This window comes from Sparus aurata, chromosome 20 (assembly GCF_900880675.1).
Source record: "Sparus aurata chromosome 20, fSpaAur1.1, whole genome shotgun sequence".
NCBI classification, from domain to species: Eukaryota; Metazoa; Chordata; class Actinopteri; order Spariformes; family Sparidae; genus Sparus; species Sparus aurata.
The window spans coordinates 23,112,203-23,135,443 of NC_044206.1; the positions used below are offsets into that span (position 1 = coordinate 23,112,203).

At 42.4% G+C, this 23,241-nt stretch overlaps 1 protein-coding gene across 2 annotated transcripts; it reads right to left on the reverse strand.

Annotated features, from left to right (window-relative positions):
• Positions 1-1,674: 1,674 nt before the first annotated feature.
• Positions 1,675-22,854, reverse strand: dusp3a (dual specificity phosphatase 3a). 2 transcript variants are annotated; one of them, XR_003981978.1, is made up of 4 exons: positions 22,479-22,854; positions 13,920-14,152; positions 2,955-9,023; positions 1,675-2,807 (listed from the first exon to the last, which is right to left on the reverse strand). XR_003981978.1 is itself a non-coding variant. In XM_030401352.1 (3 exons), the coding sequence occupies exons 1-3, from the start codon at positions 22,670-22,672 to the stop codon at positions 8,794-8,796; spliced, it is 657 nt and encodes a 218-aa protein (XP_030257212.1). In that variant the 5' UTR covers positions 22,673-22,854; the 3' UTR covers positions 2,954-8,793. The 2 variants fall into 2 exon arrangements, 1 of the variants encoding a protein (XP_030257212.1); XM_030401352.1 differs by lacking the exon at positions 1,675-2,807 and having other exon boundaries at positions 2,954-9,023.
• Between the last annotated feature and the right edge of the window lie 387 nt (positions 22,855-23,241).

The window sequence follows — 23,241 nt, forward strand, 5'->3', positions numbered from 1 at the left end:
CGCACATAGCTGAAAATAAATGGCACTTCAACACACGGCGCTGTTATTGATGAGACTTGTAGAGCATCCTGGATTCTTTCACACGAGCAGCAGAGAGGGACCTCTAACCTGCTGCAACACAGAACCCCTCCATCTCACTCGAGCTGCTTCCTGAGCTTCACTTCCCCCCCCTGACGGACGCAGTACCTGGCGTTCTTCTCCTCAGGGACGTCCTGGATGGATGTGAGCTCACGGGTCATTCTTACGCACGGATTCTGAATGGCTGCTTGCTGCATGGATTTTGCGTTCTGAACCTGCAGCGATGGTTTTGATTCGGGGTGGGGGGGGCCGGGTTCGCTGGGGCCCATCGGGGACCACACAGCTGCTCCGTGGTAATTGCTCGTGCAGGGGACCGCGGAGAGGGACGAGCAGAGGAAACCCTGCTGAGCGAGCGGCCTCGTCACAGGTGTGTGTGTCGCTGCAGACATAAAACAGTATTTGCATCGACACTTTGGAAGTCTCTCTCTCTTTCTGTCTCTCGCTTGCTCGCCCTCTGTCATCTCCTTCCCACTGCTGATGTCATCTCCCCGCTGACCGACCTGCTTTCTCTCTCTCGGTTCGTCACTGCCGGCGCTCAGATGAAGAGTTTGAGCAGAGGTTTGCCTCCACTCAGTGGCGACGTTGTGCAACAGCGACCGACATGTCACACGTCTCTCTGACCGGCTTCAGCGACGACGTTAAAAGACAGAAATGAAGCATCGGCATCCTTTTAATATTCCACTCTCCATATTATAGAGGTCATTATTTTAATGTATTGATCAGATGTGTCATTATAGGCAACAGCGCAGCAGCTGTGTGTTAATCCACCACTGAAAATAGTTCCAAAGAAATACACAGCATCCTCTTTAAAGGGACAGTTCACCCCAAAGTCATAAAACACATGATTTTCCTCTCACCTTAAGTGTTTTTTTTATACATATACATTGTTAATAGTGCTATTGTTTTCTAAAATGTATTTATTTGTGACATGTTTTTAAAGGTTTACGTCCTCAGAAGGAAGAAATGGATACAAATGGATTCGGGGTTGAAAGCTGCAGACGTCAGGAAGCGCTGAGAAATTAACACATTGTTGGTTTTTGTCTGGTGAACAAACATTACCTTTTTATTTTTTTCTAGTTCAAGTTTTTTTTATTTCTTATGAATGTTTGCACCAAACATCAGAACGACATTAATGGTGATTATATGTGATCACAACAACCGAAGTATTACGGCCGCTGAGAATAAATTTGGAATTGATCTAAATATTTAATGCAAAACATTTATTACACTTGAGTAAAAAGCTAAAATATTACAAGAACAGTGGTAGTAGTTCAAAATAAAGTCATAATTGACAAGAAAATTGTCAGAATAAAATCGTAGAACTTTGACAAAAAAAGTAACAACTCAAATAAAGTTTTAATTTAACAAGAAAACATTGAAAATAATGGGGAAAAATGTTAAATTATCTAAGGAATAAAGTTAAGATAAGATATTTGTACTTAAAGTCGACATATCTCAGAAGCAAGTGGACAAAAATATTGTAATATTTTGAAATTTCACTCTTTTTCTTTCTGATACTCACAGTATTCAGTAAGAGTTACACTGATATGTCGGTCGGGGATCTTGGTCGTCATAAACAAACGGAGCCACTCCTGATAAGATGTTGATACCTCAGCCATTTATTTCTTAAACATAAGAAAGAAGGGACTTCTCCAAGGTAAGAAAAACAACATTGCAATTTAAAATCAAGTGCACTTCAACAACGTCTCGTTCTGTAAGGGAGCGGAGTCCCTTTTCCTGCTGCGTGAAGTGAGATACACCGAACTCAACAAACAATCTAAGGAGTCGATTGTTACTGTAAGGCTTCGGGTGGGGTGCTGTGTCGGTGCTGTGGCGATGCGTTGGCGGTGGCGGTGACCGGTATACACGTTGAGATGTACCCAAAAAAAGAAAAAAAACGCTGCGACGTCTGCACACCAACAGAAACGTAACTGTGTCGTGGACTCCAGGAGGAGTCGGGCAGTGGACTCATTTGTGCTCAAACTCCTGTTTTAACAGAATGGAGGCAAGAAGAAGAAGAAGAAGAAGTAGAAGAAGAAGAGGATGATGGAGATGACAGCTCTGGTGGAGGCACCTCACCTGGGCCAAACAGTATTTGCGAGTAATTTCCGGTGTTTGTTTGAGCGCTCTCGAGAGGACCAGATGGATGGAGTCGACCGCATCACACGGACAGATCGGCCACATGAGTTTCCATGATGTCAGACGTCAGCCGTCAGTCGCGGAGCGGCTTCAGGTCGTCGCCAGCTTCGGCGCAGATGTCCGAGACGCGCCGCACGGGGAGTAACAACATTTGAAAATTTAAATTTCTGTGATAAAACACTACCAGGCTCTCTGTGAGCGATTTAACGATCCTCCTCTTCCACTCTGGGTTTCTGTGGATGAAGTACAACAATCACCGTCTGTGTTCCAGGTCTGACGTCCAGAAACAACACGGCTAACGACCGACTGTGTTTCGGAGAAGCAACTTTTTAGTTTTACAACTAAAAACCACCTTCTTTATTAGCAAAGCGAAAGAAATTAAAAAGGGAAAAGTTCCACAACAAAAGTGGAAACTCGGTCATTATCGGCTCGCGGGGGAAGTTTCGTCGTCCGTAAAACAATTTCTGGAGCTTCGCAGTGAAACACGTAGCAGCGTTCTCTCAAAAACCTGAAGGAAATCAGGGATGCCGTTGAATAAAAGTTCCCTGTTCATGCGTACATTACATCTTGCATATACTTGGTATTTATTCCTCGGGATGTGCAGGACCGACGCTCCAAACGGACGCAGGTATACCTGCGTCCGTTTGGAGCGTCGGTCCTGCACATCCCGAGGAATAAAGCCGTCGTGCACCTGAAGATTTGACACGCCTCAATGTTTCAGAGTCTTGAGTGTAAACCTCGGGATTTGATCGACGTTTGTTCCGAACCAGAAGACATTCCCTCGAGGTGTCTGTGTGAATGCCGCGTTGTTGTTTTCCTGTGAAGCTCCAGAAACGATCACGCGGACCACGAAACTTCCCCCGACTTTCCATCGTCTGATGACCGAATTTACATTTTCTGGAATATCCCCTTTTCCTTTAAACCTATAAACCAACTTGTATCCTTGTAAATGGACAAATTCAAATACAAAGAAAATCAAACCAAACATCATTAAGAGAAAAAGAAGTGATAAAACAATGTTTCGTTTGCAATTTCAACTCACAAGATCCAATAATATCAAACAAAGTCCTATCTATATAGTAGGCCAGTTAAGACAGTAAAATGCAGCAATTCACAATTGCCATAGTGCGTGTTACATACTCAGGATATATAACAATATACATTAAATGGCATTTCACATTTGACATTCTCGATAATACATAATGTACCTGGAGTATAACCCACAAAATGATGCTGGTACCTTGTTGAACGACATCACAGGGAAGAGAAGAAAAAAAAAACACACAACGAGGATTTGTGGTTGGATTTGTAACAATTTCCGATGTCGTGAGCTAAAAAAACACCAATCAGCATTTAAAAAAAACAGAACTGGGTTTGTTGAACAGCAGGTGGCAGTGTTGATCTGTTACTCGATGCGTAAAAAAGAGCGTGAAGCCAGCGGCGTAGCCATCATAGAAGCTTTCCTCTGTTGTTGCATCAAGTTGTAACAATTTGGTCGTGTAAATATCGGAATATATATAAAAAAAACAGGACTTCTACCATGGCTAGTTCGGCTGCCTCGGAGCGACTTTCAGGAGCCAAAAGAACCGTCGATGATTTGAGTCGATGAGCAGGTCGGTGTCGGCAGTCGATGCTATAAAGTACGTACCCTCATCCTGGAACGATTGGAAGAATTCAAACCCCAATAATTCCCAAATTTAAGAAGGTAAACTGAATGTGAAACTCAACGAGAAACACAGAGTTGTTGCTTTTTTTGTGTGTGTGTGTTCAGAAGGAGGGCAGTATTGTAGAGCAGGTGTGAGTGAAACCCCAGTCCGTCTAATTGAGAAGAAAAAGCCAATTATGAAGGTTTAGAAACTGGGCTTGCTGCAGCTCGCTTGGCTCAGGCATCTCGGTGTTTGATGTGTCGTGCTGGAGCTCAGAGGAAGTGGTTCTCTCTGTTTGTTGTGTGGTTTGGGGTTCATGATGAGGCGCTGTGACACATGCGCGAAGTCAGACTTGAAAATAGGTCTCAGATTTGGAACGCCTGCACTTGATTTTCACACATCTTGCGAACACAACTGGCAAGACAAAACCCCCAAAGCGGTTCCTCTTTTTTTTTTTTTTTTACAGATCTGAGACATTTTCAAGTGTGTGAGATGACCGGCGTGGACAGGAAACAACCTGTGTGTGAACCAGAATCGGCGCCACGTCCCGCAGGAGAGACTTCACAGCCACGCTCGCGTTTCTCAAAGTCTGAGACAGTTTGCCCTCGTTTCTAACTCCCCGTGATAATACTCCCCTTCCTCTCCGACAGCAGCGCTTGACATTTCAATGCATGTTCTGAGGTTTTATTTGAAGACTGGACCTGATGAGATCGGATCACTGTATAAACACGTGGCCTAAAAAAGTGTCTCTTCTGGCTGGAGTCATTTAAAATGTGAGTCTGGAGGACTTTTTCTCACACATTCAGCTGGACTGACTCCAAGTGAAGCAGAAACTTCAGTACAATATAGGGAAGCAACTACTTTATGACGCAAAATACGATATTATATCAATTCTTTGGACAACAATACGACATTTACCGATATCACAGTCTGCACGATAGGATTTACGATTTTGTCAGCTTCACTTTTCTGAAAAAACTAAGTAAATAATTGTAATTGATTAAGTGGAGTAAAGATAACATCAACTACTAAAAGTCTGCGTGGATTTGTGCATGGAAATTTCAAAATAAAAGGCATAACTGATAGATTTGTACCATAACAACTATTTCCTCTCTCCTTCCTCTCTTTAAAACATTGTTAACAAACCAAAAATGTGCTGTTTTTGTCATTTGGTGCCACTTGTCTGTCGTAACCACTGAAAAAAAAAGAAGCTCTTCTTAGGCTTAAAATAACTCCCCTTCATGGTAAATCTGCAGCCTTGCTAAAGTTGAATGTTTAAGAGATTTGAGTTTGTTGTCACGGTGCGTTTCGCAGATCAAAACATTGCACTGAAATGTGAAGCACAGCCGGAGAATCACTTCATTCTCAAACTCCTGTCGAGAAAGAAAGAAAAAAAACAACCTGGAAATGTTTCCCGAAGCTGCAAATGTGATGGGATGAGTTGAACGTATGCAGGATTATCCTTCATCCATCTTATTCTGCCACCTGCATCCTGCTGTGTATGAATAAATAAGCGTCACCATGGCAACTGAAACTGTCCAAAAAAGAAAAAAGAAAAAAAAAACACTATAAAAACACGATGGTTACATGCCTCAGCGTCCCGGCGACGCTCGGGAGAAAAAAAACCCTTTTTTGCACGATTGTGATGAGAAACATCACAATCGCACACTTTACTTTACATGTGCATCATACGTGAGTACGAGTGCACATGTAATCAGCCGCGAACGCAAAGAATGGAGGAGCATATACAAATATAACATGATATATAAAAGGACTTAAGACATACCGACGATACCTACACGTTATAGACACATTGCTCGTACATTCATATATGTCAACACTTAAATATGTATATACAGTATACATGTATATATTCATATGTATACAGATATATCAAAGGAGGAATAAATAGTGCCATTAATGAGGTGAGACAACCTAGATCCTGCCGAGACGACTAAGTACCCCCCCTGGACTCGTGCGAACATGCTCCAGGCCGATTGTTCAGGAGGAATATTCAGTCGAGCGCTCCCTCGTTCTCACGCCGTTTCCCCGGGAACTCGTCTGGAGGAGTGACCTGCTGCAGGTTTTTAAAAACACTCCCGTCGCTCGTCCTTCCTGGCACTAGGTCTACGTTTGCAGTATTATGCCCAGTAATATCTCTCGAAATGTATTGTTGAACTACTGTCGCCTATATGTGACAACTACAGCCTGGATACTCATATTTAGATGTGGTTACATTCTATATATCTGATGGGGGGTATTGACATATATTGCAATGCTTTAGTACATACAACCAAAGAAAGGCTTTGTGATTCGTGGTGTGTGCATAAAGTCAGGCATAATAAACTACTGTATGACACACACACACACACACACACTCGGGAGTGACACAGTGACATGTTGTGTATGGACCTCTGACAAACTGTGTTGATGAAACAGTGGAACTGGATACGGGCCGTGGATAACGGCTGTGTCAGGGAATTGGCAGTGGACGACTCTCTGGCGCGATGACTGGAACGTTCTGTGTGAAGTGGGAGGCATCCTGTGACAGCTACAACGACAGGACTCGAGTTTGAAGGCGGTAAACAGGAAAAATCAGCTTTTAACAACACCGTGCTACGACCGACGATGGTGTGTTAATGTGGGTGTGCTGTGAATATTAAAGACTGTTAACTAATATCACAGGAAATTCAGTATAACACATTTCTTTTTTGGAGTAATCAGCCAACTCCAAATTCTCTGATTTCAGCTTTTTAAATTTAAACATTTTCTGGTTTCTTTGCTCCTCTGTGACAGTAAACTGTAAACTTTCAGGTTGTTGACAAACCGACATATTTGAGAGTGTCATAAGAAACACTGATCAACATCTTTTTCACCTTTTTCTGACATTTTATCAACCAAACAACTCATTTATTCATCAAGAAAATGAAAGACAGATTCACTGAATCAAAACGATAATGAAGTTGCAGCTGACTTTGCAGCTTTTCCTTTTTTCTGTCTCAGGAAATCCGAGCGTCAGAAAGAAAAACTAATGTACGCCTGCACAGAGATTTGGGATCATGTAGCAGTAAAAGTTAGAAAATAATTTAGTGTAAACAGTCACATAGCTCAGCTGCTACTAATAGTTTTCATTATCAATTCATCCGATGAATATTTTTTTGATTTACTGTTTGATCCACAAAATCAGAGATCAGAAAATTGTGAAAAATGCCGGTTAGCCCTGTGCTAACCAAAGGCTAACAGTGTTGTGTTTTGTGGTGCTCAACTAACGTCATATATTCCAACGGTTGAATAAGCAGGTAAAAAGGAAGCACACACACAAATCTGCTGGACAAAGTCGACTAACAAACGTGCTAACGCTTTCAAAAACGCTCTGATTTGAGCCACTAGGATGAAACCGTGTCATGTTTGTTGACACGGTCAGAAAAAATGAAGTGAAATTGTTGTTGGTCGACTTTGTCCTAAAGTTTTGTGTGCGTTCTACTTTTTTTTCATTTGGGTATTCAACATTTGGAATCAGAGCCTGAGCGATAAATCAGTTTGTCAATATTATCGGCTGATTTTGGCCTCTTACGGATATTGTTGGAATATTCAGTTTATCGTCATAGATGACAAAGAGGAGCATCAAATCGTCACATTCAAGACGCTGTGACTAGTGATTGGCATTTTTTCTTGGAAAACTATTAATATATAAAGAAGTACAGGTCACAAACTACATTAAACTACCAACTAAGCTGTGGAAAGGTGTTCACTGCCAGAATAACATTCACCTCAAACACACAAACTGAACCAGCAGACTGTGTTTAACTTAGTAAAGCTGTCCAGATAATGTCAGATGGTGAGAACAGTGTCATGCTGTTCTACTCAACTCCTGCTACCTTCTTAGAAAATCAAAAGAAAACCACTCTTATTAATCAAAAATGTAGAAGAGACCTTTTCTTGTTTTTAAATGTGATGTGCATTCTGTTGTAACTCAATGACAACCTAATTTAACATCAGTTTTAGCTCTAACGAACATCCATCATATCAGCTAAACCCGGCTGCTACATGAGCAACCCACGCGGCTCGTTATTTTTAATTAGCTCGACCTTTGCTGCCTTTGTGTCTCGGTGCTCTGTGTCAATTTTTGATGCTACCGCTGTCAAACTGAAAGCCGGAGAGTCGAGGATGCCGACTGAAATGCTACACAGAGCTACAGCTTGCATCAGGAGCGTGAATCGTTCGTGTTTGTGCATTAAATACAGGGCTGAGGGGGGAAACGAAACTCTGAGGGGCTTTTTTTCTGTTTTCATGGAATGTTTAGGGATTCACATCTCACTTCTCGTGTATCACAACTGACTCGTTTCGTCCGTATCGTGTGTGGCCATCGACTTTTACTCTCTCAACATCTCAGGTTGCTCCTGCTGACGTTCCCGGCAGTGGAAAACTATGGAATGATTGTGCTATAATCTTGTAGAACTATTTAAGGAAGTCGTAAAAATCAGGGTGACGTTTTTTTCACCGTCTCAACTTTGTGGGAATTGAAGGAATGCTTTAAAGTAGCTCAGCTCAAAAATGCTAGAAATGTTGGAGCTTTCGGGTGCTCGCAGTGAGACGTCTGCTCATCTGTGTGGCGTAGATAAAAAAAGGGGGGGGATGAGGGGTTTGTTTGTATTCAGTATCTGAGCTCACACTGACGAGATGTCCCCCTTACAGAGCAGCAGTGACAGATTAGAAAGAAAACTATGTGTGTGAGATTGTGTGTGTGTGCATGAGGGATAGTTATCTACACAGATAAATGCATGTGTGTTTCAGAATACCCCCGGCGTGTCAGATGGGTGCTGGTTTGGTCGGGGTGGGGTCGGGTGGGGTGGGGTCAGTCTCCGAGAGCAGCTGAAGCCTGTGAAAGGCATGATGGGAGGAGACGGGGCAGAGGGTCTCTTCGTTGTTCTCATTTGGTCTTTAGTTTGCCCACCTCCCCGTTCAGCTTGCCCTCCTTCGCCAGCTTCTCGTTAAGTTGGCACAGCTGGCGAAGGAAGCCGTCGTTGGGGCCGATTTCTCTCTTATGCCTCACGGTGGCCACCGCCAGCCGGGCATCCATTCTGTGGCGCAGCATGAGGTAGGCGACAACCATGGTGGGGGAGCGGCTGTAGCCTTCTCTGCAGTGTACGTACACCTTCCCTGGAGGAGACGAACAGAGATACAGAACAATAAGACAAGAGAGTTGTTCAGAGTCTTATCATAAGTCGTTTTAAAGGATAAGTCCGGCAGCTTCTCAGTTTCGAGTCTCACTTTCCTACCCGAGCCTACCGTAGATCTTTAGAAACAGCCCACAAATTTAAAAGAAAAACATTTAAAGGGATATTACGGTGTAAGTTTAATCCATGGTTCTAAATCACTATGAAACTGTGTTAGACTCTCTCTCGAGAGATCAAGTTAGAAGTCCCCTAATTTACGGAGTTTTATCAACCTCAGAAACGACCGCACGACAACAATACACTGCAGTAAATGGATCCAAATATAAACCGCCACCAAAAAGCCACAAATAATGCTCAGAACAGCACCAAACTTCAGCAACAGTACAAATAGGGTCTCAGCACATAGTCCGGGGCATCTAACCTCCGCTAGCTTAGCTGGATTTCTACTGAAAAGCTGACTAAATTTACCACTCTGCTGCAGCAGCTTCCTGTTGACGGGAAGTCCCGACGAGTCGATTACCGAGTGCAGTAGAGTTCCGCGGCTCATGGATGAAAATGTATGATTATGACTCCATGGAAAAGCAATCAAAGTTCATATGTGTCTTACCTGCCAGTTTATAACAGTTATTATCGAGAGCGGACAGGGAAAAGAACGGAATTGAGCATTTCTAACCGCACTCGGTAATCGTCGCATCAGGACTTCCCCGACCTGGAAGCTGATGGAGGAGAGTTGAAGTCTGTTTTTAGCTTCACAATAGAAATCCAGCTAAGCTAGCGGAGGTTAGATGCCCCGGGCTATGTGCTGAGACCCTATTTGTACTGTTGCTGAAGTTTGGTGCTGTTCTGAGCATTATTTGTGGCTTTTAGGTGGCGGTTTATATTTGGATCCATTTACTGCAGTGTATTGTTGTCGTGCGGTCGTTTCTGAGGTTGATAAAACTCTGTAAATTAGCGGTCTGCTAACTTGATCTCTCGAGAGGGAGACTAACACAGTTTCACAGTGATTTAGACCATGGATTAAACTTACACCGAAATATCCCTTTAAGTGAAGGTCAAATACTTTCCTAAAAACAGCTGGTCACTGTAGTTTTAAGCATCCATAACTCACAGAAGTTAATTGGGAATTTATTAGGGATTATTTTCAGCTGTGGATGAATACACATGTAGTGCTCTGGTGAGTATTTACAGCAGCAGGACGGTGATTAAGTAAAAATAATCCTCTTTGGCCATTTTGTCATTCTTGACACCAATTCAGCAAAATAATGTAGATTTTTGTTGAAAATAAGAAAAAAATAGAATATCATGAAGACATATTATATATCAAGGAAAACGTGCAGGGATTTTAGTGTTTTTCTTACTCTGCAGACTATTTTTAAAGAGCAAAAAAAAAGGAGCAGAGGAAGAAAAATGAGGTGAGAAAAGAAGAGACAAATGAACAAAAGGAAAACAAAGCGCAGTACGAGTGTTCGGGGAACATACGCTGCGACCAAAAGGTGCCGAGCGAAGCATCTTCTGAGCCAGAAGATGCAAATACGAGACCTGACCTCTGCTGCAGACTCGGCAAAGTCAATCATCTTCACTGCAGCCGCGTCTCCACAGCGAACACACACGCTGCAAACAATCTGTGCAGTCTGTGTGCGAGTGTGTGGACAGAATACATAAACGCTCTCTGTGCTGCATCTCTACATGCACAAATCACAACTTGTTTGTGCTCTGAGACGCGTCTTACTATCTATCTGACTTACGCTTTCATTACTGACGAGCCGAAAACCCCACGAGGGATCTGACGTTCGCTCACAGAGCAGCTGATGCGCCGGCTCGGGTCAGATCTGCAGAGTCTGCAGTTTATGTGAAACCCGACACCTCTGTCTCCTCGTACTATCCCTCACATCTCTCTCCTCTTCCCTCCTCTTCTCTGTTGTATAATCCTCTGCTCATCTGCGCTCCACCCAGAACGGTCTGCTGCCAATAAACTGACCTCTTCAATACCTAATCAGCCCGCCTGCCACAGATCAATGTTGATTCTTCTGTATCCTCTTGTTAGACGCGTAGATCTCTGGCTCACTCCATCACTCACTCGGCAGTAGAGCTGTCAGCTCTTATTAGAAACTGGGATTTTCATAAAAACATAGAGGAAGAAAAAAAATCAAATTAAAGTCGAGCTGCAGCTCGTCGCCCGGGGTGTTTCCTCCTGTGATCGGAGGTCCTGCTCCAGACAGACTCTGAGGCCGCCGGCTCCACTTTGAAAATGGCAATTTAAAAATTGAGATTTCAAAGATGCTCTGTGGAGCCGGAGAGAACCGCAGGGTCAGGTGATAACTCTCTGTGGGTTTAAGCCCGAGACCTTTCACCTTTAACACATCGATCCACTGTTAATATAAGAAATATTGATCAGTGCATGGCGCCGGTGATTTGGTTGATCGTTTCCACTTATAATACTCAGATGAACGTCTGCAGCGTGAGCACGACAACATGACCACTTACTGTCCACACACCGACCCTATGTCTTCATTATGGCGGACTCACAGGAACAATGCATCACTGCAGTTACTCATTAAAACCCAGACCTGCGACCTTTTCAGAGCTCGCAGCTCAGGGTCGCAAAATGTCAAAGACAAAGTGGAACGCAGCACAATGTCAAACTACAGTAACAGCAGCCAGCGGCAGGAGGAGAGACATTTTCTCCTGTTTATGCTCCTCCCTCCCTCCCTCCCTCTCCTCTCCTCTCCTCCACAGTCCTTGTTACAGAACTCTTCACTCCTGATTTACCACAGTGTTGGTGCACCATTGCCAAACCGCCTGGGAATTAAGAGGCTTTTCTGTGTCAAAGATGACAATAAATCCACGGCATAAAATACAAATTAAACACATCCCTCATGACTAAATTTAGTTGCAGCTCCGGGAGAGCTGGGGATGGATCTTTTTGGGTGGAGGAGGGCTGAGGCCTCCTGGGATTGATTGTTTCTTCGATATTAATATTCTACTTTCCAGCTCATGCTATAAAAACAGCGACCCTGACCCAGTAGGTGTATCAAACGGCTAATTTAAGACTCAACTCTCTGCTGATTTCTGCATTTTGACCAAATGTGTCACATCACCTGTTTAACAAATGAGGTGGATTGAGCTTTTGGTGCTACAAGTGTGTTATGGATGGAACATTTTGACAATGATGACGTCCAGGGACGTGATCTGATAATGGAATATGGAGCAGGGCTCAGGAGTGTGTCAGATTTAGCCTGAGATGCTCGAGGCCGTCATGATTATCTTCCCCGTCTTCAAGATCCACGGCGATGAAGCGCGTTGAGATAAACTCATTAAAAGACGCCTTAAATCTTGTATCCTTTGTTAGACGAGCAACAAGAGGAGCTTGTTTTCACGTCTCAACTCGCGGAGACGAATCACTTTCAGGCAGGAGCTACTGAAGTGAGAGACACAGTGTTCAGCTTTGATCTCTTCCACCTTTGAGGGGTTTTTGTTACGACATGAACTCTCACTCCTCTCTGGGTTTCAGGTCATTTCCACAGACTGATAACGAGCGATATTAAATTGTCTGCCAATTCCCAAAAGCCAAACATTTTTCATGGTAATTTTGGCTGTGTTGATGCTAATGATATTGCTAAACACCACATCAGTCTACTTTCCAACAGTGAAGTGACAGTCACACTGTAGGAGTGATAATTTGTGAAGACAACGTTCACACATGAGCTGATACCAAAGCCAGTGCCTCGAAATCGGTGCCGGCTCCCAAATGGACCATTTTTTTGGTACTTTACTCTCTCTGTAATAAAACAATGTGATGGAAGTCGTCAAAATGAAGTTGCAAAATCAGAAAACCAAAAACTCATGGTGCTATAGCATTACAATAATAATGTAGTCGTATACATTAGTAGTCCACGGTACGATATTTATCACAGTATTAAAAGAAAAATGTCCAAATAAATGTGATTAATATTATTATTAAAATTATTATTATTATATCAATATTTATTACAATACCAAAAAGAAAAATGAAATAAAAAATGTGACGCATACAGCATTTATTAGTTGTATACAGATACAGCATTTGTATTGCGATAATCACAACATTCTGTGTATCGTTACGTCCCTGCTCGATAAAGATAAATTCAATGCTTCACCTAAGATTTCACAGCGCTTGGAGAGTTTAACTCTCCATGAATGATCTTCTTCAAAATCAGGTGACTGTATATCTTCAAAAAGATATATTTATGTTTGTCCAAATGTGTTCTGTTTGGATATTCCGACTAATCCCTTATTCCAGAAACTGCACTTTCCGATTGAGATTATTTTGGTTTTTGGGCATTCTTTGGATATGTATGCAGAGCATTCAGAGAATGGGTCTCGAATACGTTCTTTACCAAGCCAACAGTTTGCAAGGCTGGGGTAAAGAGGGCATGCTCAGAATAAAAGCCCACATTTCTTGTCTGAAAGAGAAACACAGCTACTTGTTTGTTTGAAAACTACCACCACAGGGATTGTGTCTGTCCTCAAATGTTTCTTGGTAACTGTTTGGTGGTTTCGTTTGGTTTCTATCACACGTATACGTGCACATAATATGCCAAGTTGTAAGCTGTTGCAGAGGACAAAGTTCTCAGGAAGCATGTTGTTTTTAAGAGCAACAAACCCACAACACGTTGATATGTGTCAGATCAGAAGAAGCTGGAAACCGCTTCCTGAAGCTAAACCTGTGTGTGACTTTTGCAAATGTTTAATTAACACCAGAAAGACATTTTCACGCTCGTTACAGGAACTGCCACCACATCGACCTTTTCCATGACATGTGGTTGTGGAGTCTTCACAACTGCACGTAAACAGGAACATTAGTGGAGTATTTAAATGGTTTTGTACGCCTTTTACTCACCTTTCGAATTATTGTGTGCTAGGGCCTTGTCAATAAAATCTGCCCCCTCCTCAAAGAAGGCACTGAGGTTGAACTGCTCGGTGTCGTTGGCCTGGATACCGTGGTACGTGATGCCCGTGCCGGCGTAGAAATCCACACTGGTGTTGACGTGCATGAAGGAGGTGCCCTCCGCCACGTTGAGGACGTGCGTCACTCCCAGTTTCTGCAGGCGCATTGCATTCTGGGCTACGAACCTGAAAAGGAGGGATGAGATTCAGGATCAGAGAAAAACAAAAAAACAAAACAGTAATTTAATCTCTTTAGAGAGTTGCTGAGGTGTGCGACAAATCTGCTGCATCCGAACAAAGTTCGTACACCAGTAAAAGCTTTTAGTGCGCCTCTGTTGATGGTGAGATACAACTTTGTTCTCTCACAACACGAGATGATGAGTGTTACAGCAGCGGAACAAGACATCCAAGACAAATCACGGCACTAATAATAACACCTGACAGATACAGCGAAGCAGCGCGTCAGCACTATTTATTCTAAAGCGATACTTTGCAGGCTGCATCCTTCACGGCGACTCTGCATGCGTTTTAGTGAACACCGCTGGCACCATCACAGCGTCCCTCGACACGCAGCCGAGTGCTGCGCGTCTGCTGGGAGGTGTAGGGAAGCACTTCAGCGTGTTGTTGCTTTAAAATGGTACACAAATGTGTCTTTTCGCGCAGATTACAACAAGCTGTGTAGAACTTAAAGGTGTTGTCACTTATTCTGGTTGATCTATAGGAGTTTGAACACACTGAATTATTTATTTGTTCTTAAATGCAAAAAAAAAAAAAAAAGGCTGCCAATGACCTGTAACTGCCCCCGTTAGCTGAAATTTAATATTTAACAACAATATCACTAAATATTGACTCTAAACACGTGTTTTTCTGAGTAAATATACAGCAAACTACAAAGAAATTGCCATTTTGTGCTCTGGAAATACCCCTGCCTGATAGTAACGGGGCAAAAACTCATTTTAGTTCTTTATATCCTTATTTAAATTAACCCTGAGCATTTGAAATAGTCAAAAACATCTACCTGAAAGTAATGCCACAGTATCCACTGCGTTAAACATGTGTTTCTTTCGCCTATACATCCCCCCCTCAGGAGGTCCATGAAGATATAATTCTCCCAGTTTCATGTGGAAGACCTTGACTGGCCTGCACGGAGCCCTGACCTCGAAGCCTCATCCATCACCTTTGGGATGAAAGCCAGCTGTGAGCCGATCTAAATGGCCCAGTATCAGTGCTCTCATGCTCCTGTGGCTGGACGGGTCCCTGCAGCCAGGTTCTGATAGAAAGCCTGTTACAGCAGCAGACTTATGCCAAAAGGTTGTGGAATGACCTGTTCAACAATCACACACACTGTATTCACACACTTCTTTTTAACGGTCCAACAAACCATGTTCAGGACAGGCTGCAGATGAAGATTTTATGGGAGATCTCAATAGAAACGCTCGTGTTAAGTCGCTCTTTGTGATTGCGAAGATCGGGATAATCATGAATATCTTCACCTCCATCTTCATCTACTCAAACGATGAATCTGAAACTGTTTGTTAGAATCCTGCATGTCAGTCCTACACAGAGACAAACAAACCCACACAGCTCACAAACCATCCACAAAAAGGCACACGGGGCTCTTGGCTGCTCCGGGCCCGCCTGGCTCGATGCCCGTGTCCACTGCTACGATCCAACCTGGCCGAAGGCACTGGGCATTGATTCTAGATAAAACGCCACTTTTGTGTATGTTCTATTAAAGTTTTATGGAACAGTTAGTGTCACTAATTAGCTGGACAGAATTTACGTTTGAACAACAAAAACTGCAGCATACGGTTGCTGGTCGAGGCAGACAAATCATGACTTCAGACCGACTTCTTTTGTTTTTTCTGTTTCACTATTAAATACATTTAAAACAGTGGCGTCAAACATATTCTGATCCTTTACTTAAACTGGCAGCCTTTCTGCTTGAATGAATACCAGTTGCACAGTGCCATGGCTGCACAAACCCTCGACTGACGACAGCATAAAGTACGCTTTCCGTAACGGTGGAACAACTGGAATAAATGTAGAAAATCTACACTGGCAAAGAAAACGAAACCGGCTGATGGAGGAGGTGTAGAAGCCGAAGAGGGAGAGTGACAGAAACAGAGATAAAACGAGAGTGAACCAACAGGAAAGTCGCTGGATGGAGATGTTGTGTCAGAGTCTGTTCCCTCACTGACACGTGTTTGTCTTTCACTCACTACGAGAAAACCCGCCTGCTTGTTCAGGCTTTCTCGGACAGATTGGGATTCTTACTGTGTTTATTCTTGCTTTGGGCAGTAGCCAGGCTGCTAAGCAGTAGCCATGTTGCTAATGATGTCACGCAACAACAGCAGCGCCAACAGTAATACCACAGGGAACCGTCGGTGCGTCTGCTTCGAGGAAAAGCACCAACACCACCAGTCTGTGGATTATCTTCTAGATTAATCGATTGTTTGTTCGGTCTGCAGAATGTCAGTGTTTCCCAAAGCCCAAGATCATGTCCAAAAAATGTCTTGTTTTGTCCACAACCCAGAGATATTCGATTTACTATCACAGATTAGTAAAGAAACAAGAAATACTCAATCACAATTAGCTTAGTAGAATTGGTAATATACTTGAGGAAATTGGAAATAGTTACATTACGAGTGTGATGGCAAAGTTTTGGTGTAAGGAAACACGAATGTTCTGTCGTCTTGAAGTTGGAATCATCGAGCCCGTATTTGCTTTACTTTTATTCGGACCCACGATTCATAAATCTTCATGTGAAATGCTCCCCCTGACAGCGCTGTGTGCTTACAGTCAATACGAGGCTGTGGAGGCGAGGCTAGGTGACCCTGGACGGCTCCCTAGAGGTGGTGGCTGCAAAGCCCCTTCTGCAAGAACTAATAAAAAACCCTGCCTGTCACCATTTTTGCTCTACAGCCATAAGAGGAGGGATGAAGCCCGCCATCTGCTTGTTTGTCAGCTGCAGGGCACAGACTCCTTCAGACGGGGGGACTCAAATTATTCACCTTTTAATTCACAACCTGTTTGTGTATATTTAGATGTGCATAAATGATTGAGGACACGCTTACAGTAACTGCTTACATGCACAGTTGGAGCACTTGAATGCAGCATGTGCATCAGAGTATGAGGAAGCAGAAGTGACTGTACTGACGCTGTTCACATTTACTGTACTTCCACACACACACACACACACACACCACGGTGCAGAGGCACACTGAGGTTGAACTGAGTTTGCAGTCAGTGGCTCTCCTCCTCTTTACCTGGCCGGTCCCAGCCTCCTCACCCTGGGATCTGCAGTCCCACAACATCCATTATTAAAGACCGGCTTCACAAAGAGCCAAAGTGTTCCTCAAAGCAAACAACCACACCTTAAGTGTGTCCCCGAGCTGCTGCACACGGTGGTTTCATAGTGCTGACTACGACTGTTCTGGAAACTGTGAAAGAGTTTGAGTTTGGAAAATACAGTCGTAATGCGTTTAGGGCTGATGGGAACATTTCACTGACGAGTTCATCAAAGTGCTGGAGGCTATTGACACGTCCTACGGATAATCTGTTTTAAAACTATACTGCATTGTTTGAGTCGTGCTGGCTCCTCATCTTTTCCCCCTCCGATCTCTTATTCTGAGATGTCTGTTTTCCATTTGTCTCATTTGGATAGTTTATTGCTTTGTCCCTATAGGACTGCTCGTTATCTTTAAGGAGACCAGACCTACATACTAACACTGGGTGATATTGGATGAAATCCTCTGTCAGGGTTCATGATATTTTATATTGTTTTATACTGCAATTAATATATAAATTACTGCAACCAACGGGACTTTGCTGGCACGTTTCTTCAGTTACTGGTGAAACAGGAAGTACAATCCAGGAAGTCCAGTTTGCGTAACAGATCAATGAATTAGAAATTTTGTACGATGTCAAAAAAAGTTCGAAACTTTAACGATGGCAACTACTAGAAATTTGATGTGAACAAGCAGGGGTGTTGAGATGAATTTCGATAGCTGAACATAATTCAAATAGTGAAAAAAACAATACTAATCGAATAACGAATTCACTTATCGAATGTGGTTTTGTTTTGTGGGTTTTTCACTTGACATTAGCTACGTAGCTAACGTAACGCTACGTTAACAGAAGGTTGACTATCCACCGTAAATCAACACCAGCAGTTGACATGTCAGCAAACGACATCAATTAAGAGAATATTCTGATTGGTCCTTGAACTATAAACGTGTTTTCATGAGTGCCAGAAGGAACGATCGTATATTTAACTTTGTCCTGAATTGAAACACATGCTTTCAACTATAGATTGGTGCCTAAAATAGGTCGTGGGCTCAATTCCCTATGGGCTCACATGATAATGAATATCTTCAAGGACAAAGCTATTTTTTTTTCCACATGAAGTGTCATCGAATGTGAGCGGCAACCTGCACAATATATATACTAGGCCTGGTTGATTGGACGACTATATCGGAGAGGCGAGGTTGATTTTATTTATCTATCTTTTTTAATCGGCTCTGCAGGTTGCCTGGCTGATGGTGGACAGCTGGGAAATTGTTATAAATCACAGAACCCTAATGTATACTCAGCAATCAGAGCATTTTCTGGATCTTATTATGTCGACCGAGTACACGATTTGAGTTTTAACAGGGTCCAAGCAGCAGGAAACATCAGCAGAAAGTCTTAGTGGGTCCCAGTGGCGGAATTAGAGGACAAGGTGCTTTCTTTCAACAGCAATCGATACCACCTCGCCCTGCCCGAGCTATCTGTAACATCACACTGCAGCCCTCGTTTGTACAGACTACGATGTACTTTAACGGCAAAATAGTTGATTAATTAACCCCAGACTCTGTTCCTCATAATCAGAGAATATAATTCCTTCATCAGAAATCAAAATCTCCTCTTTGGTAGAAATCATAAAGCTGGGAGCACATTAGAGTCTCTTTAAGGCCGACGGCGTCGTCTGATCAGCCCGAGCTCAGAGTGCCAGCACTTTGTTTGGAGACTTGGCCGGGCAGATTGGCATATTCAGATTGATCTTGTTGTAGCACTGAGGTACAGTAATGTGCTTGTATCCCGTCCCGCTCTCCCTCCTCCACCACTCTCCTGGCAGCGGCTGGAGCCAAATGATGGACTGCACAGAGACACTACGCTTCTCAGGGGCATCCCTGAGTCGCCGCTCCACCATGAATCCATAAAAGTGAGATTAAGAGCTGCTCTCTGAAAGCTTATATTACATTACAGCACAGCGAAATATAGTTGAAATTACATTTCCTGTAACTGTTTTATCTTTACTGGATGTTCTCACAAATTTGACACTTGAAACCTGAAAATGGTTTTTCACATTTGTGGGATATTTTAAATTTTAATTGCTGGAAACCAGAAACCTTCTACTTTGCTGGGCGACAGGATTAAATTCACTCTTTTGTGGCTCATCTACTATAATCATCATGTCGCCTAAAAATACTCATTGTGCGTCAATTTGTTTTAATTATATGTACTAAGACGCAAGCATTAATAAAAGCCTGATCAGCAAGTTAAACAACAGACACCGATTCCAGCTGTTCAAATAACAAATTGGCCGACAGCCAATGTCAGTTTGTTTTAGTTGCTGTTTATTTTGTTTCTGATGTCATTTATTTATTTTTAAAAAAAGAAAAGAAATCATAAAGTCCTTTGTTTGCGCACGACAATATCATGGTATGACATTTGGGATATCTGATACGTCCAACTCATAATTCAAAATAAAGCAAATGGATCCTCGATAAGATTGTTTGCTAATGTTGTGTGTTTATCTAATATCCAATCCACTAATATACTTTATAATTATCATGTTTTTATACAGTCAGGTTACACATAAAGTAAACAAAAGTGAGAATATGACTAAACCATCATTAAAAAAGCATTACGGTTTGGAAGACAACTTTTAATTAAAAACTAATTGTTTTAGATACTGTGAACAACACACGATAACGCAATACAATGATCTGAATATCAGCTTCTAACTGCTTTAAGTGAGGACATGCTGTGTATTTGTTCATCTGTTTGTCCAGCACACACACACACACACACACAACACGACACATCTCGTACACGATCTGTACACGTGTGTGCAGGAAGTCCCAGCAACTGGTTTTACTGGAACAGCGAGCTATAAATTCCTGAAGAGTCGGCATGTTCATTACAAAGCCGATAGCATCCAGTCAGCCAACCACCGTGGATTTACGGCTCAGCCTCGGCCATGTTTAATATACATATACATTATATATATACTGTATGTGTTTGCGTGGCTCAGCACCTTTCACCACCACAGCAGTTACAGGTAGTGTTGTGGTGTTAGCGCACAGCAAGCCAGCTAAAAACAAACAACTATTATCTACGTAAATCTGAAAAATGTCATTATTATAGTAGTTTTTTTTTACAGTTTTTAATCGTTTTTATATAGATAGAAAACGGATGATGAACATTGGCCTTTGATTAAAAAACAGAAGCAACAAAAACTAAACCAAATGAAACCTGATCACACATGTTGTAAAATACACACAGCACACCTGTAGCTTGTGCTGGTACCGTTGTAGTAAGGGTCATTTGATTTGACCAACTGTTAATATGCAAAGTGCCTTTTTATTTGGATTAATGATGCTCATAGATGTTTAAATGAAATCACCAAATATTTTGATAATTGTTTTTTGCATAATTCTTAAAGAAATACAGTCAAAATTCTCTATTTCCAGACTCTTAAATGGGAATATTTCCAGGTTTCTTTCCTCCTCCGTGACGATAAACTAAATATTGTTGCATTGTGGACAAAATTTGACATTTGTGGACTCATCTTCAGCTGATCAACATTTTTCACATCACATCGCATCTGAAGACAAATTTGCTGTTTGTCATGAAGACAGTAAGATACCATCTAGTTTTGTGCTCATTGACCTACATCTTCTTACACAATATATGACACCACCACCAACATGGCCGCCACCTCGGCAAAGAAAACTGATCATAAAAAGGTGAAAATCCCAATAAATCTGCTAATATTGATAACCGCAGTTATGTGAAAGAGCCATTTGTTAGTTCCGTAAGCTGCCGATATACAGGATCGACTGTACAAGGTTTCAGCTGAGGGCTTAGGTTATTGGATATTGGATGACACGACGTCACTAATTACTCTAATTACGTATTTTCACAGTCTTGTTTTTTCCATTTGTTTTTTCTAACAAACTACGACTTTCTCAGGTTTCAAAAATCATCCTTTAAATTGACAAACGTGTCTAAATTACATTACCATACACATGTTTTCCAAAATAAGCTCCCATGGTGGTCCAACAGACTCTCTTTTATCGGCATATACAGACCCACAACCGATATATTTTCACTTGTCCGTCAGAGCTCTTTGTAAACTGTTTTTTAAAAAGGTGCTTTAAATACCATGTGTAGAAGAAATGTGTCACATTATCCTGGGGGACCAAATATACTCACAAAAAACTAAATACAAAATTCAGATTTGTCACAGAATACACAGTCAAGTGAAAAACTAAAATATGACAATATCCCTGACTAATTTTGTGCAGTGTAAATAAAGTTTATCATCATTATTGTTGTTATTATTATTATTATTATTACTACATGTGTTGCCCAGGCTGTGAACCCCTGTCTTTTTTTAATTAAACATCATATTGCAGAGAAAGATGGTTAAGATTCTGTGTTTACGACCATATCTGAAGTATTACAGGAAGAAATGTGTGTACAATGATCATTTATAATCAACAGCTGACTACATTTCAAAGTAATCTTCTTGTTATTATGTCTAATGCAATGAATTTGTCTCCTAAAGCTGATTAATGCTGGTAAACACGAGTTCACCCTCCACCTGTGCGTGTTTCCACCACACCATCTTCACACTCACGACTCCTAATTTCACGTGCTCCTCCTTCTGCCTCTTTGTTCTGCAGCAGCCTGTTGTTTTTCTTGTTTTATGAATGAAAATCAGCCTCTGTCAGACCGTCGTGTTTGTCTCCCTGCAGCCCAGCTGGACGGACTGGGAGCGGCTCGGCGGAGACGTGATAACACGGCGGTGATACTGATGATGGAGGGACTCACTGAGTCGGTCTTTGTGTGCGTCCTTCACCGCTCAGCACGGGCGTGTTTACTGAGCTATAAATGGAGAGAAATAATCGATTCTGCCTTCAGAATGCTGTTATTGATAAGGCGCGCTGTTACACAATATCCACCTGTCCTGGCTGCCGAGGCACGGGCGTGTATGTCGAGGACAACAACACACACAATTCGTTGACAACAACAGGCGGTCGCTTGTCTCCATGATGAGAGCGGAGGCACCTACATAAACAAGCCCGCCCTGCGTGCGTGCTGGCCGGCATGCGACACTGTTGTCATCGCGGCGTCTGGTCGGTGGAGGATGATGATGATGATGATGATGATGGTGATGAACTAATTACAAAAACAACCTGTCCTACCTGAAAAAAAGAGAAAACGATGAATGACTCACGCGTTGCCGATGTATATTCTGGGGAAGACCTCGTTGAAGTGTTGTGTCGGGAGGCTGTAGAAGCCGCTGCCGTTGGACAGCAGCTCGTTGAGTTGTTGGACTGTCACCTCGCCGCCGCCACCGCCGCCGGGAGCCGCCGGGACATCAGCCGGTGGTTGCTGCTGTTGTTTAGCCGGACTCAGGTGCTTCTTCATGGCTCTCTTTCTCCCAGACTACCGTTAGATGACCGCCGGCTCCACGATCGTCCCGCCGCTCAGCTGCATCTTACATTCGCACGTGAGTCGTGCGCGCGCTGTCTTGTAGTCTACAAGGTGTCTGATGAGGCGCGAGCGCCGCTTTTTTACCACCAACGGCAAGTGCGCGAGGGTTTTGAAACGTAGTTCCGGTCCGTACTTTCAAAATAAGATAGATAGATAGATAGATAGATAGATAGATAGATAGATAGATAGATAGATAGATAGATAGATAGATAGATAGATAGATAGATAGATGTTTGCCACAGCAGCCAAAGGACAGTAGTATTAAAAAAAACAATAACAACAGTAAAAAATAAACAATATAATTAAAAAGTTAAAAAAAATAGTAGAATAAACTGTGGCAGTGAATTGTTATTTACAAATAATAACAAATAAAGGTGTGCCAGATAGATAGATAGATAGACAGATAGATAGATAGATAGATAGATAGATAGATAGATTATTTATTCTACTTTTACTCCACTAATTTAAGCTTGTACAGGTCTTATGGAGTTCTGTATGACTGA

Excerpts from the sequence above, each read along its gene's own strand:
- dusp3a (XM_030401352.1), bottom strand. The coding sequence starts at position 22,672 with ATGAAGAAGCACCTGAGTCCGGCTAAACAACAGCAGCAACCACCGGCT. Across the intron at positions 14,153-22,478 it reads AGAATATACATCGGCAACGC|GTTCGTAGCCCAGAATGCAA; the intron begins GTGAGTCATTCA and ends CCTCCTTTTCAG. Across the intron at positions 9,024-13,919 it reads AGCACACAATAATTCGAAAG|GGAAGGTGTACGTACACTGC; the intron begins GTGAGTAAAAGG and ends CGTCTCCTCCAG.